The 26,928-nt window shown below is 42.8% G+C and overlaps 1 protein-coding gene across 2 annotated transcripts; it reads left to right on the forward strand.

Moving 5' to 3' along the window:
- Positions 1 to 1,234: 1,234 nt before the first annotated feature.
- BIRC2 (baculoviral IAP repeat containing 2) lies at positions 1,235 to 26,928 on the forward strand. 2 transcript variants are annotated; one of them, XM_077298489.1, is made up of 9 exons: positions 1,235 to 1,335; positions 14,838 to 17,551; positions 18,808 to 18,907; positions 21,054 to 21,132; positions 21,361 to 21,409; positions 22,325 to 22,564; positions 23,421 to 23,675; positions 24,908 to 24,949; positions 26,506 to 26,928. In XM_077298489.1, the coding sequence occupies exons 2-9, from the start codon at positions 16,711 to 16,713 to the stop codon at positions 26,697 to 26,699; spliced, it is 1,800 nt and encodes a 599-aa protein (XP_077154604.1). In that variant the 5' UTR covers positions 1,235 to 1,335; positions 14,838 to 16,710; the 3' UTR covers positions 26,700 to 26,928. The 2 variants fall into 2 exon arrangements, with proteins under 2 accessions (XP_077154604.1, XP_077154605.1); XM_077298490.1 differs by lacking the exon at positions 1,235 to 1,335 and adding an exon at positions 1,475 to 1,767.

Here is a 26,928-nt window from a genome sequence, read left to right on the forward strand (position 1 = left end):
GTCAGGAGCACAGCTGCATTAGCAGAGCTCCTGGCTGTAAAATTATTTAACCCCTTCAGATGGATTTACAGCGTGGGACAAGACTGAAAGACGGAAGGTATGGGATATTGTTGATTTTTTATTTTCACTTTGTTTCAGGTGACAAGGGTATTCAGGTGGATTAAGAGTATAATAAACTATTATAACACCCTGTGTCTTTATTTCATTAAAATACTTTATTCCTAATGTGTGTGTGGTTTATTAACCCTTTACTACTATTGGATTATTAACGGATAGGTGTCTTATTGACATCTCTCCCTTATTAACCTGGCTTAATGTCACCTTACAATAGCAAGGTGACATTAACCCTTCATTACCCCATATCCCACCGCTACACGGGAGTGGGAAGAGAGAGGCCAAGTGCCAGAATAGGCGCATCTTCCAGATGTGCCTTTTCTGGGGTGGCTGGGGGCAGATGTTTTTAGCCAGGGGGGGCCAATAACCATGGACCCTCTCCTGGCTATTAATATCTGCCCTCAGTCACTGGCTTTACCATTCTGGCGGAGAAAATTGAGCGGGAGCCCACGCCAATTTTTTCCGCCATTTAACCCTTTATTTTACCAGCTAGAGCCCCAAAATTTTGCGAGAGAGAGACACTGATATATATATATATATATATATATATATATATATATATATATAGACTGTATAGTATATGCTTTCATGACTATTTCAGCCCATGGATCCCTTGTATGTCCGTTTTGCAAGCCTGCGAGAAAATCTCGCAGTACGGATGCCATACGGAGGATGCCACGCACAAAATACGCTGCCACACCCTGCCTACGGATGACATACGGATCACTATTTTGGGAACATTTCTGCGTATTATGGCCGTAAAAAAACGGCCAGTATTTTCATACGCCTGGTGTGACGCCGGCCTTTGGCTCACAAACACTGAGGTGAAATACCGAGCGTGTGAACGCGGCCTCACAATGAAACTGGCGGTTCTGTGAGCCGATACTGACGCTCCTCGTTTCCTGCCAGCTCACTGCTCCCTATGGCGCGGACACATCATCACTGCACGAGGGGATTTCCACGCCGCTCAGGACTTTCCGCAGCAGTGGACTTTCCACGTTGCAAATACCCCATATTATTTTCGGACGCCCACTTCTAACATTCAAAGAAAAATAACAAAACCCACCGAAAGAAATGGCACACAATGGTTATTTTACAACATAAAAATAAAAAACACACTACAGACTCCGCCTCACGCCTCCTCCCTCGTGTGACGTGTAGCAAAAGCACAAAGGCTGAGGCTGAGGGAGAGGGCCGCCATTTCGCATCGCACAGGGTGAGGTAAGTCCGCTAGAAAAAAAATAATACTAAAGTCACATTCTCCGTCCTGCGTGTGCACTCCCGGTGAGGGGAGACAGACAGGGTGAGGTAACGGTCGGTGCAGAGACTCCTCGTGTGGCCGGAGAGGAGGAGGAGAGACGACGCGGAGCTGCCAGGCAGAAGACTCCTGAAATGGCGGCTGCGGTGAGGGAGAAGCCCGGACATTGCAGGGACTGTCCTACAGCGGTCTGCAGGAGACACGGGGCTGCGGCCGGCATTGCTGCAATATCAGTGTCAGCAGGTTTTATTACAGTGTGGGGGAGTCCCCGGAGGTGGGGTGATGGCGGACTATAATAACTGCTCCCTCCTGCCTGCACTAAGTGTCGCCGTCTTCTTGCTAAAAGATGTAACAGAAAAGGCTGAGTCAGGAGCAGAGCCCGCCTCTATACCGGGGTAAGTTACCTCACAACTGGGGTATGGACCGGCACCGTGAGCTGCCACCTGTCAGGAGCTGTGCAGAGGCAGTAAATCCATTACATGTAGTACTGTGCACATCTTACTATATACATACTACATATAGCACTGTGCACATCTTATTATATACATACTACATATAACACTGTGCACATCTTATTATATACATACTACATATAACACTGCACATCTTATTATATACGCTATATACATACACTACATGTAGCACTGTGCACACCTTATTATATACACTATATAAACTAAGTATTCCTTACTATACACACTGTATACCACTATATACCACTTATTACCCACACATTGTGCTATTATATACCACTTATTACCCACACATTGCGCTATTATATACCACTTATTACCCACACATTGTGCTATTATATACCACTTATTACCCACACATTGCGCTATTATATACCACTTATTACCCACACATTGCGCTATTATATACCACTTATTACCCACACATTGTGCTATTATATACCACTTATTACCCACACATTGCGCTATTATATACCACTTATTACCCACACATTGCGCTATTATAATTATATACCACTTATTACCCACACATTGCGCTATTATATACCACTTATTACCCACACATTGTGCTATTATATACCACTTATTACCCACACATTGTGCTATTATATACCACTTATTACCCACACATTGCGCTATTATATACCACTTATTACCCACACATTGTGCTATTATATACCACTTATTACCCACACATTGCGCTATTATATACCACTTATTACCCACACATTGTGCTATTATATACCACTTATTACCCACACATTGCGCTATTATATACCACTTATTACCCACACATTGTGCTATTATATACCACTTATTACCCACACATTGTGCTATTATATACCACTTATTACCCACACATTGTGCTATTATATACCACTTATTACCCACACATTGTGCTATTATATACCACTTATTACCCACACATTGCGCTATTATATACCACTTATTACCCACACATTGTGCTATTATATACCACTTATTACCCACACATTGCGCTATTATATACCACTTATTACCCACACATTGTGCTATTATATACCACTTATTACCCACACATTGTGCTATTATATACCACTTATTACCCACACATTGTGCTATTATATACCACTTATTACCCACACATTGCGCTATTATATACCACTTATTACCCACACATTGCGCTATTATATACCACTTATTACCCACACATTGCGCTATTATATACCACTTATTACCCACACATTGCGCTATTATATACCACTTATTACCCACACATTGCGCTATTATATACCACTTATTACCCACACATTGTGCTATTATATACCACTTATTACCCACACATTGCGCTATTATATACCACTTATTACCCACACAGTTTGCTATTATATACCACTTATTACCCACACATTGCGCTATTATATACCACTTATTACCCACACATTGTGCTATTATATACCACTTATTACCCACACATTGTGCTATTATACACCACTTATTACGCACAGTGTGCTATTATATACCACTTATTACCCACACATTGAGCTATTATACACCACTTATTACCCACACATTGCGCTATTTTATACCACTTATTTCCCACACATTGCGCTATTATATACCACTTATTACGCACAGTGTGCTATTATATACCACTTATTACCCACACAGTGTGCTATTATACACCACTTATTTCCCACACATTGCGCTATTATATACCACTTATTTCCCACACATTGCGCTATTATATACCACTTATTACGCACAGTGTGCTATTATATACCACTTATTACGCACAGTGTGCTATTATATACCACTTATTACCCACACATTGCGCTATTATATACCACTTATTACCCACACATTGCGCTATTATATACCACTTATTACCCACACAGTTTGCTATTATATACCACTTATCACCCACACATTGTGCTATTATATACCACTTATTACCCACACATTGCGCTATTATAATTATATACCACTTATTACCCACACATTGTGCTATTATATACCACTTATTACCCACACATTGTGCTATTATAATTATATACCACTTATTACCCACACATTGCGCTATTATAATTATATACCACTTATTACCCACACATTGCGCTATTATATACCACTTATTACCCACACATTGTGCTATTATATACCACTTATTACCCACACATTGTGCTATTATATACCACTTATTACCCACACATTGTGCTATTATATACCACTTATTACCCACACATTGCGCTATTATATACCACTTATTACGCACACAGTGTGCTATTATATACCACTTATTACGCACACAGTGTGCTATTATATACCACTTATTACGCACACATTGCGCTATTGTATACCACTTATTTCCCACACATTGCGCTATTGTATACCACTTATTTCCCACACATTGCGCTATTATATACCACTTATTACCCACACATTGCGCTATTATATACCACTTATTACCCACACATTGCGCTATTATATACCACTTATTACCCACACATTGCGCTATTATATACCACTTATTACCCACACATTGCGCTATTATATACCACTTATTACCCACACATTGTGCTATTATATACCACTTATTACCCACACATTGCGCTATTATATACCACTTAATTACCCACACATTGTGCTGTTATACACCACTTATTACCCACACAGTGTGCTATTGTACACCACTTATTACCCACACAGTGTGCTATTATATACCACTTATTACCCATGCGCTGTGTCCTGTTGCGTTCCACGTGTTACATGTACTTATATACACTGCACTCAGCACTGCTGCTTCAGTACAGTTGTGTGACCAGTGCAGTCAATCAGTGTTCTGTGTTACAAACCGCTTACGTCAGTGATTGGCTGCAGCATCACATTGGTGTGAGGCACATAGGCTGGTAGAAAACATTGGCGTAAGAAGAAATTGAATTGATGAATTCTGCTCATTTTATTTTTGGCAGAAACCATCGGCACAAAGGGGGATTGTTGGCAATATTTTTTGGAATTGAGACCGGTAAAGCCAGGAAAGATTGAGTAGTATATTCTTGTGTTTTTTTTTTTTTTGTGTGTGTGTGTGCATATTTTGATGTTGGGTACAGTTGTTTAAATCCCTTTAGAGCAGACTTGGTCAAACACATCCGACCCTCTATCTGCTCCAGTCCAGTAGACAGCCGAAGGGCTGAAATGGTGGCCCATGGGCTGGCGCCGTGCCCTCCGGTGGTCACTGTCTCCTGTATCTGCATCCTCAGGAGCAGGGCTTGAGTCTATTTTGGTGGAGTCAGTATAAAATGGACCAACTCCTAAAATATATAATACATTGGGTACAGTAGTTCAGTGCAAGAGGAATGAGGGCCCTGATCACAAGCTTACAATCTGAGGAAATAGGGGAGACACGAAAGGTGGATGGTAACAATTTATTTCATTGTACTGTCCAGCCATCAATGTAATAAATAGGGTGTTCATGTAATGCTGCATGAATTGGTAACATTAGGGTACCGTCTCACAGTGGCACTTTTGTCGCTACGACGGTACAATCCGTGACGTTCCAGCAATATCCATACGATATCGCTGTGTCTGACACGCAGCAGCGATCAGGGATCCCGCCGAGAATCGTACGTCGTAGCAGATCGTTTGGAACTTTATTTCGTCGCTGGATCTCCCGCTGTCATCGCTGGATCGGTGTGTGTGACAGCGATCCAGCGATGCGTTCGCTTGTAACCAGGGTAAACATTGGGTTACTAAGCGCAGGGCCGCGCTTAGTAACCCGATGTTTACCCTGGTTACCATCGTAAATGTAAAAAAAACAAAACGTACATACTCACATTCCGGTGTCTGTCAGGTCCCTAGCCGTCTGCTTCCCGCACTGACTGACTGCCGGCCGGAAAGTAAAAGCACAGCACAGCGGATTACCCGGGGACTTCGGCATCGTTGGTCGCTGGAGAGCTGTCTGTGTGACAGCTCCCCAGCGACCACACAACGACTTACCAACGATCACGGCCAGGTCGTATCGCTGGTCGTGATCGTTGGTAAATCGTTTTGTGTAACGGTACCCTTACAGTATGGGTTAAAGACACAAAAGGCTGTTAAATGCATAAAGATTGTCAGAACAGATGATACAGGCTTCCTGGTTTTGAAGAAAACTTTGAATGGGCAACACAGGGATAGTTAGGTTAATGCGTTGAGGAGGTAGGCCAGTCTGAACAAATGCATTTTTAGGCAACGCTTAAAACTGTGGGGATTGGGGATTAATCAAATTGTCCTAGGTAGTGCATTCCAAAGAATTGGCACAGCATGTGAGAGGTAGTGTTGAGCATTCCGATACTGCAAGTATCGGGTATCGGCCGATACTTGCTGTATCGGAATTCCGATACCGAGATCCGATATTTTTGTGATATCGGGTATCGGTATCGAAACAACATTAATGTAAAAATGTGTAAAAGAGAGAATTAAAATAAAAAATATTGCTATACTCACCTCTCCGACGCAGCCTGCACCTTACCGAGGGAAGCGGCAGCGTTCTTTGTTTAAAATTCGCGCTTTTCTTTCCTTTACGTGAGTCCCGGCTTGTGATTGGTTGCGTGCCGCCCATGTGACCGGGACGCAACCAATCACAGCAAGCCGTGACGTAATTTCAGGTCCTTCAGGATTTTAAAATTACGTTCCGGCGTTGTGATTGGTTGCGTCGCAGTCACATGGGCGACGCAACCAATCACAGCAAGCCGTGACGTAATTTCAGGTCCTTAAGGATTTTAAAATTACGTCCCGGCTTTGTGATTGGTTGCGTCGCAGTCACATGGGAGACGCAACCAATCACAAGCCGTGACGTCACGGGAGGCTGGACACGCGCGCATTTTAAAATGGGCGCGTGTCCAGCCTCCCGTGACGTCCCGGCTTGTGATTGGTTGCGCCGCGGTCAACCAATCACAAGCCGGGACGTCACGGGAGGCTGGACACGCGCCCATTTTAAAAAGCGTGCGTGTCCAGCCTCCCGTGACGTCACGGCTTGTGATTGGTTAATGGCGGCCATGTTGCCGGGACGCGGACCAATCACAGCAAGCCGTGACGAAATTACGTCACGGCTTGCTGTGATTGGTCCGCGTCCCGGCAACATGGCCGCCATTAACCAATCACAAGCCGGGACGTCACGGGAGGCTGGACACGCGCCCATTTTAAAAAAGCGCGCGTGTCCAGCCTCCAGTGACGTCCCGGCTTATGATTGGTCCGCGTCCCGGCAACATGGCGCCGTGACCAATCACAGCAAGCCGTGACGTAATTTCGTCACGGCTTGCTGTGATTGGTCCGCGTCCCGGCAACATGGCCGCCCTGACCAATCACAAGCCGGGACTTCACGTAACCAAGTAAAAGCGCGAATTTTAAACAAACAACGCTGCCGGTTCCCTCGCTGAGGTCCAGGCTGCGTCGGAGAGGTGAGTATAGCGATATTTTTTATTTTAATTCTTTCTTTTACACATTTATATGGATCCCAGGGCCTGAAGGAGAGTTTCCTCTCCTTCAGACCCTGGGAACCATCAGGAATACCGTCCGATACTTGAGTCCCATTGACTTGTATTGGTATCGGGTATCGGTATCGGATTGGATCCGATACTTTGCCGGTATCGGCCGATACTTTCCGATACCGATACTTTCAAGTATCGGACGGTATCGCTCAACACTAGTGAGAGGTCTTGGAGATGGGATTGGGAGGTTCAAATTATTGAGGATGTTATACTTAGGTCATTAATAGAATGGAGGGCACGGGAAGGGTGGTAGACTGAGATGAGGGAGGAGATGTAGGGTGGTGCTGAGACATGGTGTGCTTTGTGGGTGAGAGAGATAAGTTTATATTGAACTCTGGAATGGATGAGTAACCAGTGCCATGTTTGGCACAGGGTGGAGGCATCGGTATAACGATCGGTGAGGAATATGATCCTGGCTGCAGCATTCAGGACAGATCAAGAGGGGAGAGTTTAGTAAGAGGGAGACCGATTAGTAGAAGTTACAGTAGTGCGGACGAGAATGAATAAGAGAAACTGTAAGGGTATGTGCACACATTCAGGGTTTTTTTTGCATTTTTTCGCTATAAAAATGCTATAAAAACTCATTAAAAACGCATGCATTATGCATCCTATCATTTAGAATGTATTCTGCAATTTTTGTGCACATTATGCATTTTTTTCCGCGAAAAAAACGCATCGCGGTAAAAAAAAGCAGCATGTTCATTAATTTAGCGGGTTTTTTTTCACGTTTTTCCTGCTATTCTATGCATTGGGAAAAACGCATCAAAAACGCGATAAAAACGCATGCGGATTTCTGGCAGAAATGTCCGTTTTTTGTCAAGAAAATTACTGCCATAAATCCTGACGTGTGCACATAGCCTAAGAGTTTTTGCAGAGTCGAACGTAAGAAAAGGTCGAATTCTAGAAATGTTTTTGAGGTGTAGATGACAAGAGTGAGCCAGTGTTCGGAAGTGGGGGGGGTGAAAGAAATGAAGTATGACCCCAAGACAGCGAACATGTTTGGAGTAATGGCAGAACCACATACAGAAATGGCAATGTCTGGCATAGGTAGGTTAGTGGAGGGAGGAAACACAAGGAAGCATGCATGATGTATTACACAAAGTGTCCAACCAGTGGTGTCGGTATGGTTATTCAGCGCTCTGCATTCACAGTACTGCTAAATCTGCAGCAGCAAAAACTGATTTTAAGTTGGGAGACCGGCTATCATAGCAGCAGAGCCTGCAGGAAATGACAATACTGGCATATACAACTTGGCTGTGTTCACGTTGGCATTAGAAGCTCTTTTAGGAGCCTCTTTCACAGATTTTGTCAAAAATACTTCCCATTACCCAGAGACCAGTACAAAAGCCTAACCATGACATACAAAGCCATCCACAACCTGTGTCCTCCATACATCTGTGACCTCGTCTCCTGGTACTTTCCTGCACGCAACCTCTGATCCTCACAAGATCTCCTTCTCTACTCCCCTCTTATCTCCTCGTCCCACAACCGCATCCAAGATTTCTCCTGCGCATCACCCATACTCTGGAACTCTCTACCACAACATATCAGACTCTCGCCTACCATCGAAACCTTCAAAAAGAACCTGAAAACCTACCTCTTCCGACAAGCCTACAACCTGCAGTAACCACCGATGGACCAAACCGCTGCACGACCAGCTCTATCCTCGCCTACTGTATCCTCACCCATCCTTGTAGATTGTGACTCCTCGCGTGCAGGGTCCTCTCTCCTCCTGTACCAGTCATGACTTGTATTGATTAAGATTATTATACTTGTTTGTATTATGTATACCCCTCCTCACATGTAAAGCGCCATGGAATAAATGGCGCTGTAATAATAATAATTTTATCAAAATGTCAGTAAGCAGCCCAGTAAGTGACACAAAGCTTGAATTATGGGCTCTCTCCCTACATCATGCTGTTCTTTGACCTATTACATCAAAAATATATATATATTTTTAATCTCTTATTGGATCTTTATTTTAGATTTTAAATCAAGAAAAAACATTAAATTTTTATGGTGGCCCAGCTACTCTCTCATTGGTTTTTTTTATTTTTTTCCCCAGCATAACAAACTCTCGGGGGAATTTCATTGCTTACACATTAGTTTTCAGGTGGGAAAAAAAGTCCCAAATTTTGGACCATGTCGTTTTTTTTTTCTCATTATTTAACCCCTTCCCGACCTTTGACGCCACCTAGGCGTCATGAAAGTCGGTGCCAATCCGACCTGTGACACCTATGTGGCGTCATGGAGGGATCGCGTCCCTGCAGAGCGGGTGAAAGGGTTAACTCCAATTTCACCTGATCTGCAGGGACAGGGGGAGTGGTGCTTCAGCCCAGGGGGGGTGGCTTCACCTCCCCGTGGCTACGATCGCTCTGATTGGCTGTTGAAAGTGAAACAGCCAATCAGAGCAATCTGCAATATTTCACCTATGAAAATTGGTGAAATATTACAATCCAGCCATGGCCGATGCTGCAATAGCATCTGCCATGGCTGGAGACCCCGATCTGCCCCACCGCCACCGATCTCTCCGTCCTGTCCGCTCTCCCCGAGCTCCGATCCCACCCCCCCCATACTTACCGAGCTCCGATGTCCCTCCCGGTGTCTGTCCGTCTTCTCCATGGGCGCCGCCATCTTCCAAAATGGCGGGCGCATGGGCAGAGCGCCCGCTGAATCTGCCGGCCAGCAGATTCTTTCCAGGTACATTTTGATCGCTGTGATAGGTTCTATCACAGCGATCAAAATAAAAAAAATAGTAAATAACCCCCCCCCCCCCCCTTTATCACTCCCATAGGTAGGGAACATAAAAAAATAAAGAAAATATATTTATTTTTCCACTAGGGTTAGGGTTGCACTTAGGGTTAGGGTTAGAATTAGGCTATGTGCACGCGGTGCGGATTGGTCGCTGCGGATTCGTAGCAGTTTTCCATCATGTTTACAGTACCATGTAAACCTATGGAAAACCAAATCTGCAGTGCCCATGGTGCGGAAAATACCGCGCGGAAACTCTGCGTTGTATTTTCTGCAGCATGTCAATTCTTTGTGTGGATTCCGCAGCGTTTTACACCTCCATAATAGGAATCTGCAGGTGAAATCCGCACAAAAAACACTGGAAATCCGTGGTAAAGTGCGTTTTACCTGCGGATTTTTCAAAATCTGTGCGGAAAAATCCGCACACAAATCCGCAACGTGGGCACATAGCCTTAGGGTTGGAATTAGGGTTAAGGGTGTGTTGGGGTTAGGGTTGTGATTAGGGTCATGGTTAGAGTTTGGATTTAGGGTTAGGGGTGTGTTGGGGTTAGTGTTGGAGTTAGAATTGAGGGGTTTCCATTGTTTAGGCACATCAGGGGGTCTCCAAATGTGACATGGCGCCACCATTGATTCCAGCCAATCTTGGGTTGAAAAAGTCAAATGGTGCTCTCTCCCTTCCGAGCCCCGACGTGTGCCCAAACAGTTGTTTACCCCCACATATGGGGTACCAGCATACTCAGGACAAACCGGACAACAACTTTTGGGGTCCAATTTCTGCTGTAACCCTTGGGAAAATAAAAAATTGCGGGCTAAAAAATTATTTTTGAGGAAAGAAAATTTTTTATTTTTTTTTCACGGCTCTGCGTTATAAACTTCAGTGAAGCACTTGGTTCAAAGTGCTCACCACACATCTAGATAAGTTCCTTTGGGGGTCTAGTTTCCAAAATGGGGTCACTTGTTGGGGGTTTCTACTTGTTTAGGCACATCAGATCATTCCATCAAAGTCTGCATTTCAAAACGTCACTACTTCCCTTCCGAGCCTCGACGTGTGCCCAAACAATGGTTTACCCCCACATATGGGGTATCAGCGTACTCAGGACAAAATTTCTCCTGTAACCCTTGTGAAATTAAAAAAATTGCGGGCTAAAAATCATTTTTGAGAAAAAAAAAAATAAATTATTTTCACGGCTCTGCGTTATAAACTTCTGTGAAGCACTTGGGGGTTCAAAGTGCTCATCACACATCTAGATTAGTTCTTTGGGAGGTCTAGTTTCCAAAATGGGGTCACTTTTGGGAGAGCTCCAATGTTTAGGCACACAGGGGCTCTCCAAACGCGACATGATGTCCGCTAACGATTGGAGCTAATTTTCCATTCAAAAAGCCAAATGGAGTGCCTTCCCTTGCGAGCACTGCCGTGCGCCCAAACAGTGGTTTACCCCCACATATGTGGTATCAGCGTACTCGGGACAAACTGCACAACATTTGGGGGCCAATTTCTCCTGTTAACCTTGGGAAAATAAAAAATTCCGGGCTAAAAAATCATTTTAGAGGAAAGAAAATTTTTTATTTTTTTTTCACGGCTCTGCGTTATAAACTTCTGTGAAGCACTTGGGGGTTCAAAGTGCTCACCACACATCTAGGTTAGTTCCTTGGTGGGTCTAGTTTCCAAAATGATTGGAGCTAATTTTCCATTCAAAAAGTCAAATGGTGCTCCTTCCCTTCCGAGCCTTGCCGTGCACCCAAACAGTGGTTTACCCCCACATATGAGGTATCGGCGTACTCAGGAGAAATTGCCCAACAAATTTTAAGATCCATTTTGTCCTGTTGCCCATGTGAAAATGAAAAAATTGAGGCTGAAAGAAATTTTTTTTGTGGAAAAAAAAAAAGGTACTTTAATTTTTACGGATCAATTTGTGAAGCACCTGAGGGTTTAAAGTGCTCACTATGCATCTAGATAAGTTCCTTGGGGGGGTCTAGTTTCCAAAATGGGGTCACGTGGGGGAGCTCCAATGTTTAGGCACACAGGGGCTCTCCAAACGCGACATGGTGTCCGCTAAAGATTGGAGCCAATTTTTTATTCAAATAGTCAAATGGCGCTCCTTTCCTTCTGAGCCCTGTCGTGCGCCCAAACAGTGGTTCCCCCCACACATGGGGTATCACCGTACTCAGGACGAATTGGACAACAACTTTCGGGGTCCAGTTTCTCCTTTTACCCTTGGGAAAATAAAAAAAATTGTTGCTAAAAGATCATTTTTGTGACTAAAAATGTTAAATGTTCATTTTTTCCTTCCTTGTTGCTTCTGCTGCTGTGAAACACCTGAAGGGTTAATAAACTTCTTGAATGTGGTTTTGAGCACCTTGAGGGGTGCAGTTTTTAGAATGTTGTCACTTTTGGGTATTTTCAGCCATATAGACCCCTCAAACTGACTTCAAATGTGAGGTGGTCCCTAAAACAAATGGTTTTGTACATTTTGTTGTAAAAATGAGAAATCACTGGTCAAATTTTAACCCTTATAACTTCCTAGCAAAAAAAAATTTTGTTTCCAAAATTGTGCTGATGTAAAGTAGACATGTGGGAAATGTTATTTATTAACTATTTTGTGTCACATAACTCTCTGGTTTAACAGAATAAAAATTTGAAAATTGCGAAATTTTCGCCAAATTTCCATTTTTTCACAAACGCAAAAATTATCGACCTGAATTTACCACCATCATGAAGCCCAATGTCACGAAAAAACAGTCTCAGAATCGCTAGGATCCGTTGAAGCGTTCCTGAGTTATTACCTCATAAATGGACACTGGTCAGAATTGCAAAAAATGGCCAGGTCATTAAGGTCAAAATAGGCTGGGTCATGAAGGGGTTAAATGGAATCTTGTCAGCAGGATCTCACCCTTCAAACTATTTATATGAACATGTAGCTCTTTTAAAAAGAGGTGCAGCAATCTCTTTTCATGGCCAGTCCATTCCTCCACTACTGAGAAATTACCTTTTGAATTAATACGGAAATGAGGCTGAAGGACTGTCTGAGATCTCAAGCCTCTGTCACTCTAGCTCTATTCCTTGACCAGTGCCACCGCCTTCTGCTTCACTGATGGCTCCTTTGTTTTAAAGTCACATCAGAGGCTACAGTTTTAATCAGGGCTGTGTAGTCGGTAAGCCAAACCTCCCAACCCCGACTCCTCAATTTCCATGACTCTGACTCCACCAAAATAGGTTCAGATTCCGATTCCGATTCCACAGCCCTGGTTTTAATATCACGGTTATATTTGCTAGTCTTAATCATGAGTTTTGTCTAACCCAACCATTACTTTTTCTGCTTATACTATGCATAGGTGGAAAGCAAACATTCAGTGCCGGGGCAAGGGAATAACCAATGCTCATGAATATCTAGGACTAGACAGCAGAAAGTTACAATTAAGAGGGCTAGCAGAGTTGCAACAGATATGTTTTATCAGAACTACAGCAAGAAGCCCAGTAAGGGACCTAAAGGTACCGTCACATTAAGCGACGCTGCAGCGATATAGACAACGATGCCGATCGCTGCAGCGTCGCTGTTTCGTCGTTGTGTGGTCGCTGGAGAGCTGTCACACAGACAGCTCTCCAGCGACCAACGATGCCGAAGTCCCCGGGTAACCAGGGTAAACATCGGGTTACTAAGCGCAGGGCCGCGCTTAGTAACCCGATGTTTACCCTGGTTACCAGTGTAAATGTAAAAAAAACAAACACTACATACTCACATTCCGGTGTCTGTCGCATCCCGCGGCGTCCGCTTCCCTGCGCTGACACAGTGCAGGGAAGCGGACGCCGCGGGACGCGACAGACACCGGAATGTAAGTATGTAGTGTTTTTTTTTTTTTTTTTTTACATTTACACTGGTAACCAGGGTAAATATCGGGTTACTGAGCGCGGCCCTGCGCTTAGTAACCTGATGTTTACCCTGGTTACCAGTGAAGACATCGCTGAATCGGCGTCACACACACCGATTCAGCGATGTCAGCGGGAGATCCAGCGACGAAATAAGGTGCTGGCCTTCTAGCTCCGACAAACGATGTCACAGCAGGATCCTGATCGCTGCTGCGTGTCAAACACAATGATATCGCTATCCAGGACGCTGCAACGTCAAGGATCGTTATCGTTGTTAAGTTGTTCAGTGTGAAGGTACCTTAACACTGGAACTGGGGTCCTGCCCTTATCTGTTCAAAGATAAGATTAGAAATCTGTTCTGAGTAGTAACTTATCTCTTTGTGGAGAGTGACTTGCCAGTGTGAAGAGACTTATAGGCCATGTGATTCATATTTCCTCCTCAAAGCAAGAGGATTATAAGTCTTGGGCCACCTAGTGTAAGTAGTAACCCTAAAGACACCTTCAATATTTGTTCCACTCCTGGTTTCTGCTTACAATCAGAGGAAAAGTGGAATAGAAACATCTGCACCACTAATTCATTTTTCAGCCACTCCTAGTTTTGGCTGACAAATACTGATAGAACATGGCCTAAAAGTCAATATCGACTTTAATGAGCCTTACCACATGACTTTGGTTAAAAGGCAAGCCAGTCTCTATTCGCAGACTTGTTTCGGGGTGTTGCGCCTTCCTCAGTTCAAAGCAGATCTGATTTGGTTTGAGAGGCCTCAGACTGTAGTTTTAAGGAGTAACAATCAGTGCTGTTCATTGAGAGTTGATGGTGCAAGGAAAACTATAATCTAAAAGACTTTTTAAATATGTTTCTCTTGCAGGTTTTAAAGACTTATAGAAAAGCTTCCATGCATCAACTTCATCATTTTTTTTACGGTGTGTTCAGAACAGATATGGAAGGCTAAAGGCCAAAAAATAAAGAGGGGAAGTCTTACTCTGGGAGGTAGAAGCGGGTTTTTTAGTTGTCTTTTTCGCTCAACGTCAATACATTTTTGTTAAGATTTTAATCATACAAGTGCTTCTTACTAAATTGGAATATCATCACAAAGTTAATGTTTTAGTTTTTCAATACAAAAAGTGAAACTCGTGTATTATATAGTCAATACAAACAGTGATCTCATTTCAAGTGTTTATTTCTGGTTTGTTGATGATTATGGCTTACGGTCAATGAAAACCGAAACATCCTAGAATAATTAACAAAAACTCCTGCGAAGGCTTCCTAAGCATTTAAAAAGTCCCTTAGTCTGTTTCAGTAGCTCCACAATCATGGGGAAGACTGCTGACTTGACAGATGCCCAGAAGACAGTCATTGACACACTCCACAAGGAGGGTAAGTCACAAAAGTTCATTGCTAAAGAAGTTGGCTGTTCACAAAGTGCTATATCCAAGCATATTAATGGAAAGTCGAGTGGAAGGGAAAAGTGTGGTAGAAAAAGGTGCACAAGCAACCGGGATAACCGCAGCCTTGAAAGGATTATTAAGAAAAGGCCATTCAAAAATTTGGGAGAGATTCACAAGGCGTGGACTGCTGCTGGAGTCATTGCTTCAAGAGCCACCACACACAGACGTATCCAGGACATGGGCTACAAGTGTCGCATGCCTTGTGTAAAGCCACTCAAGACCAAAAGACAACGCCAGAAGCATCTTACCTGTGACAAGGAGAAAACGAAATGGACTGTTGCTCAGTGGGCCGAGGTGTTCCTTTCAGATGAAGGAAAGAGTCTGGTGGAAGAGTGGAGAGGCACACAATCCAAGTTGCTTGAGGTCTAGTGTGAAGTTTCTACAATCAGTGATGGTTTGAGGAGCCATGTCATCTGCTGGTGTAGGTCAACTGTGTTATATTAAGACCAAAGTCAGTGCAGCCGTCTACCAGAAAATTTTAGAGCACTTCATGCTTCCCTCTAAGTTTTTTTTGGAGATGGAAATTTCATTCTGCAGCGGGACTTTGCACCTGTCCACACTGCCAAAAGTACCAATACCTGGTTTAAAAACAACAGTATCGCTGTGCGTGATTGGCCAGCAAACTCGCCTGACCTTAACCCCATAGAAAATCTATGGAGTATTGTCAAGAGGAAGATGACACCAGACCTTACAATGCAGATGAGCTGAAGGCTGCTATCAAAGCAACCTGGGCTTCCATAACACCTCAGCAGTTCCCCAGGCTGATCGCCTCCTTGCCACGCAGCATTGATGCAGTAATTAAAGGAGCCCTGTCCAAGTATTGAGTGCATTTACTGACCATACATTTCAGTAGGCCAACATTTCAGATTTGAAAATCATTTTTCAAGCTGGTGTTATAAAGTATTGTAATATACTGAGATAAAGACTTTAGGGTTTTCGTTGACTGTAAGCCATAATCATCAACATTAACAGAAATAAACACATGAAATAGATCACTCTTGTTTGTAATGACTATATATGAGTTAGCAGTGCTATCTGCAGTGGTAGGCAAGGTTTTCTTATGTTACGCTAGGGTGGACTTTGTGTTTGAACATGAGCTCGCTCCAGCACATTTCCATCAAAGTGTGGTAGGCGATCCTGAACTATTAACAAGAGCGTCTTCATTATTCTTTAATTCCAAATGTTGATTATTTTTAAACAGCCTCTACGTTTTCATAGCAGTTAATCTGACACTTTTTTGTTTGACTACCTCCCAGAGAGACTTCCCCCTCTTTTTTTTCCCCCCCAAGCAATATGCAGGATTTGAACAGTAGCCCATTTTTGGCAAATCTGCTGAAATCTACGACAAGCATGAATTCCATAACCATGGAGCTTTCATGTGAACTGTACCGAATTTCTACTTTCTCCAAATTTCCAATAAATACACCAGTATCTGAACGCAGCCTCGCCAAGGCAGGTTTTTATTACATCGGCACTGACGACAAAGTGAAATGCTTCAACTGCGGCCTGATGCTTGATAACTGGAAGAAAGGTGACAATGCAATCGAAAAGCATAAATTGCTCTATCCAAGCTGCAGTTTTATCCAGAATGTATCTTCTTCTTCGAATCTCGGAGCCTCTAAAAATTCTGCCTTTTCCCCTCCTATAAGTAATCAGACGCATTCTGCCTCTTGTGAAGAAGAGACTGGATTCTTCAGTGCATCCTTTGCTAGTGTTCCTATTATATCTGTTTCAAGAGCAGTGGAAGACCGATCTCACGAAAGGGGTGATAACGGCATGTACACTGAGGAAGCAAGGCTGGCCACTTTTAAAAACTGGTCTCTAAGTTTTCTTTCTCCTACTGAACTTGCTAAAGCTGGGTTTTACTACGTTGGTCCCGGAGATAAAGTGGCTTGTTTCACATGTGATGGAAAATTAAGTAATTGGGAACCTAAAGATAATGCCATGTCTGAGCACCGAAGACACTTTCCAAATTGTCAATTTGTGAGCAACAGTGCAAGACCCTCGTTAAGGTGCAGTGTTTCCAATGTCAGCATGCAGACCACCTCGTCAAGACTTAAAACATTTCTAAACTGGCCTCCCAGGATCCCAGTGACGCCGAAAAAACTGGCGGAAGCTGGCTTTTATTATGTCGGTACGTATTGTGAAGTGATGAACTGTATTCAGGTGCAACCATGTTTGTCATTATTAAAAATATCCCACTTTTCTGTCTACAGCCCATATGCCGTTCTTTGTGTCTCCATAGTTGGACTACAATTCTTGTATGATCTTGCTCCTGCAGCTGTTCCCTACTTGCTTGAGTAGTGAATGTAGGTTAGCAAGCAGTAATGGATGGAAGGGTTTGTCTTCTGTTACCATGGAAACACACTGTTCTGCATAGGAGCGGGTATGACCTTTTTATAATTAAAGGGGTCTTCCACTACTGGACAGCCCTCACTTAATAATTTCCAGGCCCCATTTAAAAAAAAAAAAAAAGAAAAAGCAATTTCCACTCTACTTCTACAGTGGCGCTGACCCAGCAATGTTGGCACGTTTATTCCCAGTGGGTCACATTGTGTCACCTGACCACACTGCAGCCTTTACCTTTTCATCGGTCAGGGCTTCCTCTCTGATGGAATATTGAAGAGCTGCAGCCGATCAGCAGCTGCTGACTGACTGCAGTGGTAATATGACCACAGTGGGGTGAGCCCCGCTAGGTGTAACCATGCTGACATTGTTGAGTTGGCACCACTGCAAGAGGTGACTATACATTTTTGTTTTTCTTTAGGGCCCTAAAGTAATTAATCAGGCATTGTCCAATAGTGGGCAACCCTTTAAGCCTCTTTACAAAGTTCAATTTTTGCGTGCGTGCGCAATGCATAGTCTTTAATTATAATGGGGCTTAAAGGGAACCTGTCACCCCCAAAATCGAGGGTGATCTAAGCCCCCGATGTATCCTAAAAGATGAGAAAGAGAGGTTAGATTATTCTCACCCAGGGGCGGTCTGATCCAGTGGGCGTCACAATCTAGTCCGGGGCCTCCCATCGTCATAGGATGACGTCCTCTTCTGGTCTTCATGCTGCTTCTCCGGCGCACTTTGTCTGCCCTGTTGAGGCGCCGGGAAAGGTCAGAGAGGCCCAGCGTACTGCAGTACTTTGCTCTGCCCTCAACAGGGCAGACAAAGTGTGCCGGAGCCGCAGCGTGAAGACCAGAAGAGGACGTCATCTGATGAAGATGGGAGGCGCCGGACGGGACCGCCCCAGGGTGAGTATAATCTAACCTTTTTCTTTTAGGATACATCGGGGGCTTAGCCCCTGATGCCGGTGGGCTTAGCTCACCCTCAATTTTGGGGGTGACAGATTACCTTTGTTTCTTTAAACTTTAATATCTCTTCCTTTTGTTTTCTTGTAGGGCGTAATGATGATGTGAAATGCTTTTGTTGTGACGGTGGTTTGAGATGCTGGGAATCTGGAGATGATCCGTGGGTTGAACACGCAAAGTGGTTTCCCAGGTAATACTTTAGATCTGAACACTGACATGTATTGTGTAACTTCAAAGTAAAAGAACTTGTATTGATATAAATGTCTTGTGCCTTAAAAAAAAAAAAAAAAAAAAGTGAATACATACCTCGTTAAAAAGTGGCAGTACCAGTTTGTCGCCCCGGTAGGGCTAGTGTGCATCAGTGATGCGCAGTGTATTTTGTCAGCAGGGACACTCCTAAGCAGACAGGCTTCAACTGAGGTGCAGACTGGGTGTACTGCCCAGCGTCGGCAGCAGGACGTTGCGTGATGAAGCTGATTGTATGGACAACATACAATGCTGATTCAGTTTTGCACCTTAACGGGTGCAACATTGCCAGACCTTTCTTCTGCACAGCAATCTACTTCCATTTTATGCAAAGAAAAGTTGATTGAGACTAGTACAACCCTACTGTACACCCTACCTGTGCACTGAGTGGGCTTCCCTGCTGTGCGGATTAACACTTTGTTGGAACAACCCTACTGTAGGTCGAAGGGCGCTAAACAAGCTACTGGGAAAGTGACCTGAGTATGTTTAATGCTCATGATGCACCAGTATCAAAACCACAAGGTCGTATTGGCGCTTGGTTGAAAGGGAAAATCAATATCTGTAGGGATATCCGATTTGGAACGTCTGAACCAAGGCAAACTTGACATTGTCAAAGCCAAAATGAGCAGAACAAGGACTCAACTTACTCTAAATTAGCGAACTAAGATGGATTCAATATGAACATTTTCAATTAAATGTACAGTGGGTCTTCTATTCTGGCAATGACAACCAAAGATGAAACTGCTTTTACTGTCAACCGGAGATTATACGTACAATGCGGTCAGTGATCGTCATCTTGATATGACTACAAGGAGCGCCAATCCTTTTGACAGTCATACAAGTCTGCTCTCCAACAACAGAACAAGACTTGCTCATTATCATAGGAGACTTGAGTGCTAAAGTGGGCCACGGCCAACATGGAACTGTTGGGGCAAACTTTGGACTGGCGGAAGATTCCTTGACGTTTTTATGACAAATCAACTGTCCATCATGAACACCTTCCAAAATTACAAACTGAGACTCTACACATGGGCATCACCAAATAGGGCCTTTCATAATCGGATTGACTACGTGCATGTTCACCAAAGATGGAGGTTGTCTGTCTTTGGCTACTTTCACACTAGATTCGTGCACTGCACGTCGCAATGCAACGTTGTGGAGAAAAAACGCATCCTGCAAAGTTGTCTGCAGGATGCGTTTTTTCTTCCATAGACTTTTATTACCGACGCAGTGCCACACGTCGCAACAGTCGTGCGACGGTTGCGCCGTGTTTTGGCGCACCACCGACACAAAAAAGTTACATGTAACGTTTTTTTGTGCGTCTGGACCGCCATTTCCGACTGCGCATGCACGGACGGAACTCCACCCCCTCCTCCCCGGACCTTGCAATGGGGCAGCGGAAGCGTCTTAAGACTGCTTCCGCTGCCCACGTCGGGCATTTTTATCACAGTATGCGTCGGGCCGACGCAGCGCGACGGCCCAGTGCCGACGCTAGTGTGAAAGCGGCCTTTACCGACTGGAACTGATCATGAACTTTTGACATCAAAGATTAGTCAAGCTGCTCAGATGGACTACACAACAGGCCGTTTTCCATCTTTTGATTTGACCATCATACCTGTAGTTTTTTAGAATGGTCTGCACAACTAATTTCCTTCACTGTACGTGGATGAAAGACAGCCTGAGGAATAATGGACACAAATATAAAGATTATTCTTATTGAAAAGCCAGTAAGACTAGCAGGATTCAGAAAAGGTAGGAGAACAAGAGATGTGACTGCTAACATTACCTGGATAATGGAAAAGGCCAAACAATACAAGGAGATTTATTTTTGCTTCGACTACAGCAAAGCCTTCGACTGTTGATCACCAGAAACTTTGGAATACCATGAAGGATATGAGTGTACCGAACAATAGGACAACCCCTTCAAAGATGCCTCTGTAACTCACTAAACCAGCTAATCTAGCAATAATTAAGTTTCAACCAGTGCAGTACTTTATTTTCCTAAGGCAAACAGTGTGCATATTGTTGTTTTATCGTCACAATTGATGTTACTTTTTTATTTAATCACTTTTCTCTACCCCTCTCTATAGATGTGAATACTTATTGCATGTGAAAGGCCAGGGCTTTGTCAATGAAATTCAGGATAGATATCCACATCTTCTAGATCAGGTAAAAAAAAATTACTATATCACTGCATATTTTCATCTCTGCAAAAATAACTCATTTATGTAGCTTTAAAATTTATTCCAGTTTGTAAATGTGCTTACAGATTGACTTTGAATCATGAGTATGACATATTGATAAAAGTAATGGTTGACATTCCAATAATAACTGATTTCTTAGTACTCTTCGTTTTAAACGAAAACATGTTTATCTTGCCCTTTTTCCCTTCTACAGCTATTATCCTCTTCAGACACGCAAAACAATGAAGCTCAGTATCCACCAAGTAAGTATTCTCTTTAAAAAGATTTACACTAATAATAATTTAGAGTTGAGATAAATAAAACACAAACATTTTGACCTGAAACAAGCCGAGGTAGTGCATATGGTGAAAATTGGCCAATTTACATCCTTTCCAACACCCTCCTCCCCATCAGTTATATTAAAGGTCTACCCTAATGATAAAGTATAGAGCTACAGTTCCAATCTAATACATTGAGTCGTATGCAATCTAATTACTCTAATCATTAGCTCTGCAAGAAGTCTCCTTGAGCTCAGGCCTAAAACCTTTCACAATAAAGACTGGCTGACTTTTATCTGTTCTGCCCCACTGAACAGCTTGCTCCAAAGCAAACACTTTACATATTTGTCATTCTAGTGTAACGTCTATTGCCGCCTCCTTACTTACTTTACAATGCTGACCTTCAGGTTTGCTATGTGAACAAAGCTGTTTAGTCCCTTGAGGATACCATCAATTTTCATTTTTGCACACTTAATTTTTTAATTTTTTTTTAAAGCGTTCTGTCCATATAGCCATGAGGGTTTCTTGTTGGACAAGTTTTAGTTTTGATTGACATGATACACTGTACCATATAATGTACTGGGCAAACTGGAAAAAATTCAAAGTGAGGTGCACTGGGGCCGATAGACTGGAACAATTGCAGCCAGCATTTGCACTGTGCAAAGCAGTCTCTGCTCCATACACCTGCACTCTTTCTATATTATATAGTATGATGGTTTGTCATGGGACATGAAGGGGTTAATTGGCAAGTGCCCATGCAGTGTGTTTCATACATCTGAATGCATATATGCTGTAGACAACATTTCCCACCCACTCCCTTACATTTATATTCTATTTATGTATGGAATCGCTTTTTGGCTGTAATTTACGCTGGACTATTTTCCTAATGTTTTTACTTAGTTATTCGCTTGGACAAAGAAAACAACCAAGATGATGAGGTTTATCTGAATACGCCTATAGTCCAAAATGTACTGCAGATGGGATTTCTGCGAAGACTAGTAAAAGAAACTGTAATGAGTAAAATATTGACATCGGGAGAAAATTACAAGGATATTGAAGAACTGGTCAGTGACTTGTTATGTGCCCAAAAGGATCAGACTGAAGAAGAGCGAGACCGGCAGATGGAGCAGAGTTCATCAGGTAATTTCAGCACATGACTTATTTTCTCCTCACTCCCCATTTTTGACTGGAGTGTTAGAGGACCTTTCACCATATTTTTCATGTTGAACTGGACACAGGATGTAATAGATGCTGCAGAGCATTATTAAACTTTTTTTTCCTTTTCTGTTGAGATATTCACAATCAATGTATTTAGCACCTAACGAGTTATCAGATAATTTTCCCTGTGGGCGTGTACTTCTTCCTGTGTGATGCTGACCAATCATAACCAGGCAGCAGAAAAAGAACACGCCCCTATACTGGCTTAGAGCAAGTGTTTTTTTGTTTTTTTTTTCTTTAAAAATTTTAGAGTATGCTTTTTATGACACTGCCCCTGATCTTCGGGCCTACCTCCTGCATGCTTAGAAAGCGCAGATGACTAACACACTTCAGATAATGGTCTTGTGTGGGGAAGGGCAGCACAACTGATTTTAGCTGTGTCACATTACAAACCCATCTAATGGCTCTACTCGTGTCACCTGGGCAGTACTGCTCCTCACCCACACCGACCGAATGCTGTCTGCTTTATGATTGGTCAGCATCATATAGGCAGAAGGACACGCCCCCACTGAAAACTATCTGATAACACCCACTTGAATTTAGCAAACGTTAACTCCTTAAGTGCCAAATATTTAGATTGCTAATATCTCAGCAACGAAAAGGTGAAATGTTAAAGTTTTATTCCATGCGGCAGCCACTTATTACAAGTCCAGTGCAACCTGAAAAATTTGGTGACAGGTCCTTTTAAGTTTGCATCTCCACGATGAAGTGTATGGGACATAATTTGGTAATCTGTTATCATTTCTGTACTTTGTTACAATTTCCTTGTTCCTTTCAGATGAGATCACGTTAATTCGAAAAAGTCGACTTACTTTGTCCCAGCGTATGGCAAATTGCCTTCTAATTGTAGAGGATCTGGTCGCCTCAGACGTCCTCACATCTGCTGAATATGATGCTATAAAGCAGAAAACACCAATCGCCTTACAAGCTCAAGAGCTGATTGAAATGGTTTTAATAAAAGGTCGAAATGCAATTGAAGCCTTCAAAAAGAGTCTTAATAAACACGACCCGGGTCTACACAGAGAGCTGTTCAGTAAGTGGATTTTTTATTTCATGTATTCCAAAGCGTGTTCGTATATAATATACCGTATATACTCGAATATAAGCCGACCCGAGTATAAGCCGACCCCCCCCCCTAATTTTGCCACAAAAAACTGGGAAAACTTAATGACTCGAGTATAAGCCTATGGTGTAAAATGCAGCAGCTACCGGTAAATGTCAAAAGTAAAAATAGATACCAATAAAAGTAAAATTAATTGAGACATCAGTAGGTTAAATGTTTTTGAATATCCATATTGAATCAGGAGCCCCATATAATGCTCCATACAGTTCATTATGGCCCCATAAGATGCTCCATACAAAATACACCCCATATAATCCTGCATAAAGGTTAATAATGGCTCCATAAGATGCTCCATAGACACATTTGCCCAATATAATGCTGCACAAATGTTGATTATGGCCCCATAAAATGCTCCATAAAGATATTTGCCCCATATAATGCTGCACAAACCTTGATTATGGCCCCCATAAAGATGCTCCATACAGACACTTGCCCCATTTGCTGTTGCTGCGATAAAAAAACCCAAACAAATCATACTCTCCTCTCCGTCGCTCAGGCCCCCGGCACTTTCAATATTCACCTGACATCGCTATGGCGCCGCTCCATCTTCAGCGTCTTCTGCACTGACGTTCAGGCAGAGGGCGTGCACTAACCACGACACCGTGCCCTCTGACCTGAGCGTCACTGCTGAAGACGGAGCGGCGCCGGAACGAGGAGCAGGTGAATATCGCACAGCGCTCCCCTCCCTGTTATACTCACCTGCTCCCAGCTTCTTCCTGTCACCGTTACCGCTCATTACAGTAATGAATATGCGGCTCCACCCCTATGGGATGTGGAGCCGCATATTCATTACTGTAATGAGCGGTACCATGTGACCGCTCAGTATAGGAAGAAGCTGCGGCGCCGGGGAACCAGGGACCTGAAGGGACTGCGCCAGGAGCAGGTGAGTATTAGACAGCCCCCGCTCCCCCTCCCCTGCCGACCCCTGGGTAGGACTCGAGTATAAGCCGAGAGGGGGACTTTCAACCCCCAAAAATGGGCTTAAAATCTCGGCTTATACGCGAGTATATACGGTATTCCTTTTTTTTTTTTTTTTTTTTTTTTTTTTTTTTAACTTTTATAATATTACATATCTTATATTTGAAGTTGATGGATAATATAAAGTTTTGTAACTTTTTTTTTTCTTTTTTTTTTTCCTTCAGTTGAACAGTCATTGATATGTCAAACATCAGAAGGCTATTCAGGTAGGTTTAGTTTTCTGTATGATTGTCAGTATTTTACTTTAACCCCTTCATGACCTTGGGATTTTCCATTTTTCCTTGTTCGTTTTTCTCTCCCCGCATTCCCAGAGCTATAACTTTATTTTCCCATCAATATGGCCATGTGAGGGCTTATTTTTTGTGGGACGAGTTGTACTTTTGAATGACATCATTGGTTTTACCATATCGTGTAGAAAATGGGAAAAGAATTCCAAGTGCGGTGAAATTGCAAAAAAAGTGCAAACTCACACTTGTTTTTTGTTTGGCTTTTTTGCTAGGTTCACTAAATGCTAAAACTGACCTGCCATTATGATTCTCCAGGTCATTACGAGTTCATAGACACCTAACATGTCTAGGTTATTTTTATGTAAGTGGTGAAAACAAATTCCAAACTTTGCTAAAAAAAAAATTGCGCCATTTTCTGATACCCGTAGTGTCTCCATTTTTCATGATCTCGGGTCGGGTGACGGCTTATTTTTTGCGTGCCGAGCTGACGTTATTAATGATATCATTTTGGTTTAGATACGTTCTTTTGATCGCCCGTTATTGCATTTTAATGCAATGTCGTGGCGACCAAAAAAACGTAATTTTGCCGGTTCAAATTTTTTTCTCACTATGCCGTTTAGTGATTAGGTTAATCCTTTTTTCTTTTTATTGATTGGGCGATTCTGAACGCGGCGATAACAAATATGTTGGTATTTGATTTTATTTTTGTTTTATTTTTAAAGGGGGGTGATTTAAACATATATATATATATATATATATATATATATATATATATATATATATATATATATATATATATTATATTTTATTGATTTCATTTTTTTTAAAACATTTTTTTTTCTTTTGCCATTCTTCAATAACCTCCATGGGAGACTAGAAGCTGGCATAGCCTGATCGGCTCTGCTACATAGCTCCTATGTAGCTTAATTACAGGCTTGCTATGAGCGCCGACCACAGGGTGGCAGTCACAGCAAGCCGGCATCAGCAACCATAGAGGTCTCAAGGAGACCTCTGGTTACTATGCCGATGCATTGCTGACCCCCGATCATGTGACGGGGGATCGGCGATGAGTGCATTTCTGGCTGCGCGGCCGGATGCAGTAGTTAAATGCCACTGTCTGCTAGTTAATAGCGGCGGGTGGATCGCGATTCCACTCACCGCTATTGCGCTCACATGTCAGCTGTTCAAAACAGCTGACATGTCGCGGCTTTGATGCGGGCTCACCGCCGGAGCCCTGCATCAAAGCGGGGTATCTGACCTCAGATGTACTATCGCGTCCGAGGTCAGAAAGGAGTTAAAGCTTAGAGCTTCATGTATTTCTACTTGATATGGTAACCATTCTCAACATTGCATTTATCACTGATTCTACTATAGTTGTGATCTTGCATACCAATACGTGTAGCTGCAGAAATGGGCTCCTTTTGTATATGGTGTTTAATAATTTCTAATCTACTTTGACAATATGTAATGTTACAAACTGGGTATAATATTCCATAGAATTTTGTTTCTAAACCCTCGAACTTCTTATATTCTAGATCTTCCAATGGAAGAGCAGTTGAGAAGGTTACAGGAAGAACGGACCTGTAAGATATGTATGGACCAAGAAGTTTGTATTGTGTTTATCCCATGTGGCCATTTAGTAGTTTGCAAGGACTGTGCTCCGTCTCTCCGGAAATGCCCAATTTGCCGAGGTATAATTAAAGGCACAGTTCGCACCTTCCTTTCATAGGAGTGGGATGATGTATATTATTATTTATTACTTCTGAACATGACTTGACTGCCCAGACTGATTCCTTTTATAGATCTGACTCTTGTAGAATATGAGTTGGTCTTTGGGTGTAAGCTGTTTCGGATTTCTGCCACATGAGTTGTCATGTGAGCCCCATAATTGCCTGTAAATAACATGTGTTATGACCACATTACTGTACTCAATAAACCTATTGTTACCATCAACAAAA

The sequence above is a fragment of the Ranitomeya variabilis genome, chromosome 3 (genome assembly GCF_051348905.1).
Source record: "Ranitomeya variabilis isolate aRanVar5 chromosome 3, aRanVar5.hap1, whole genome shotgun sequence".
Lineage (NCBI taxonomy): Eukaryota > Metazoa > Chordata > Amphibia > Anura > Dendrobatidae > Ranitomeya > Ranitomeya variabilis.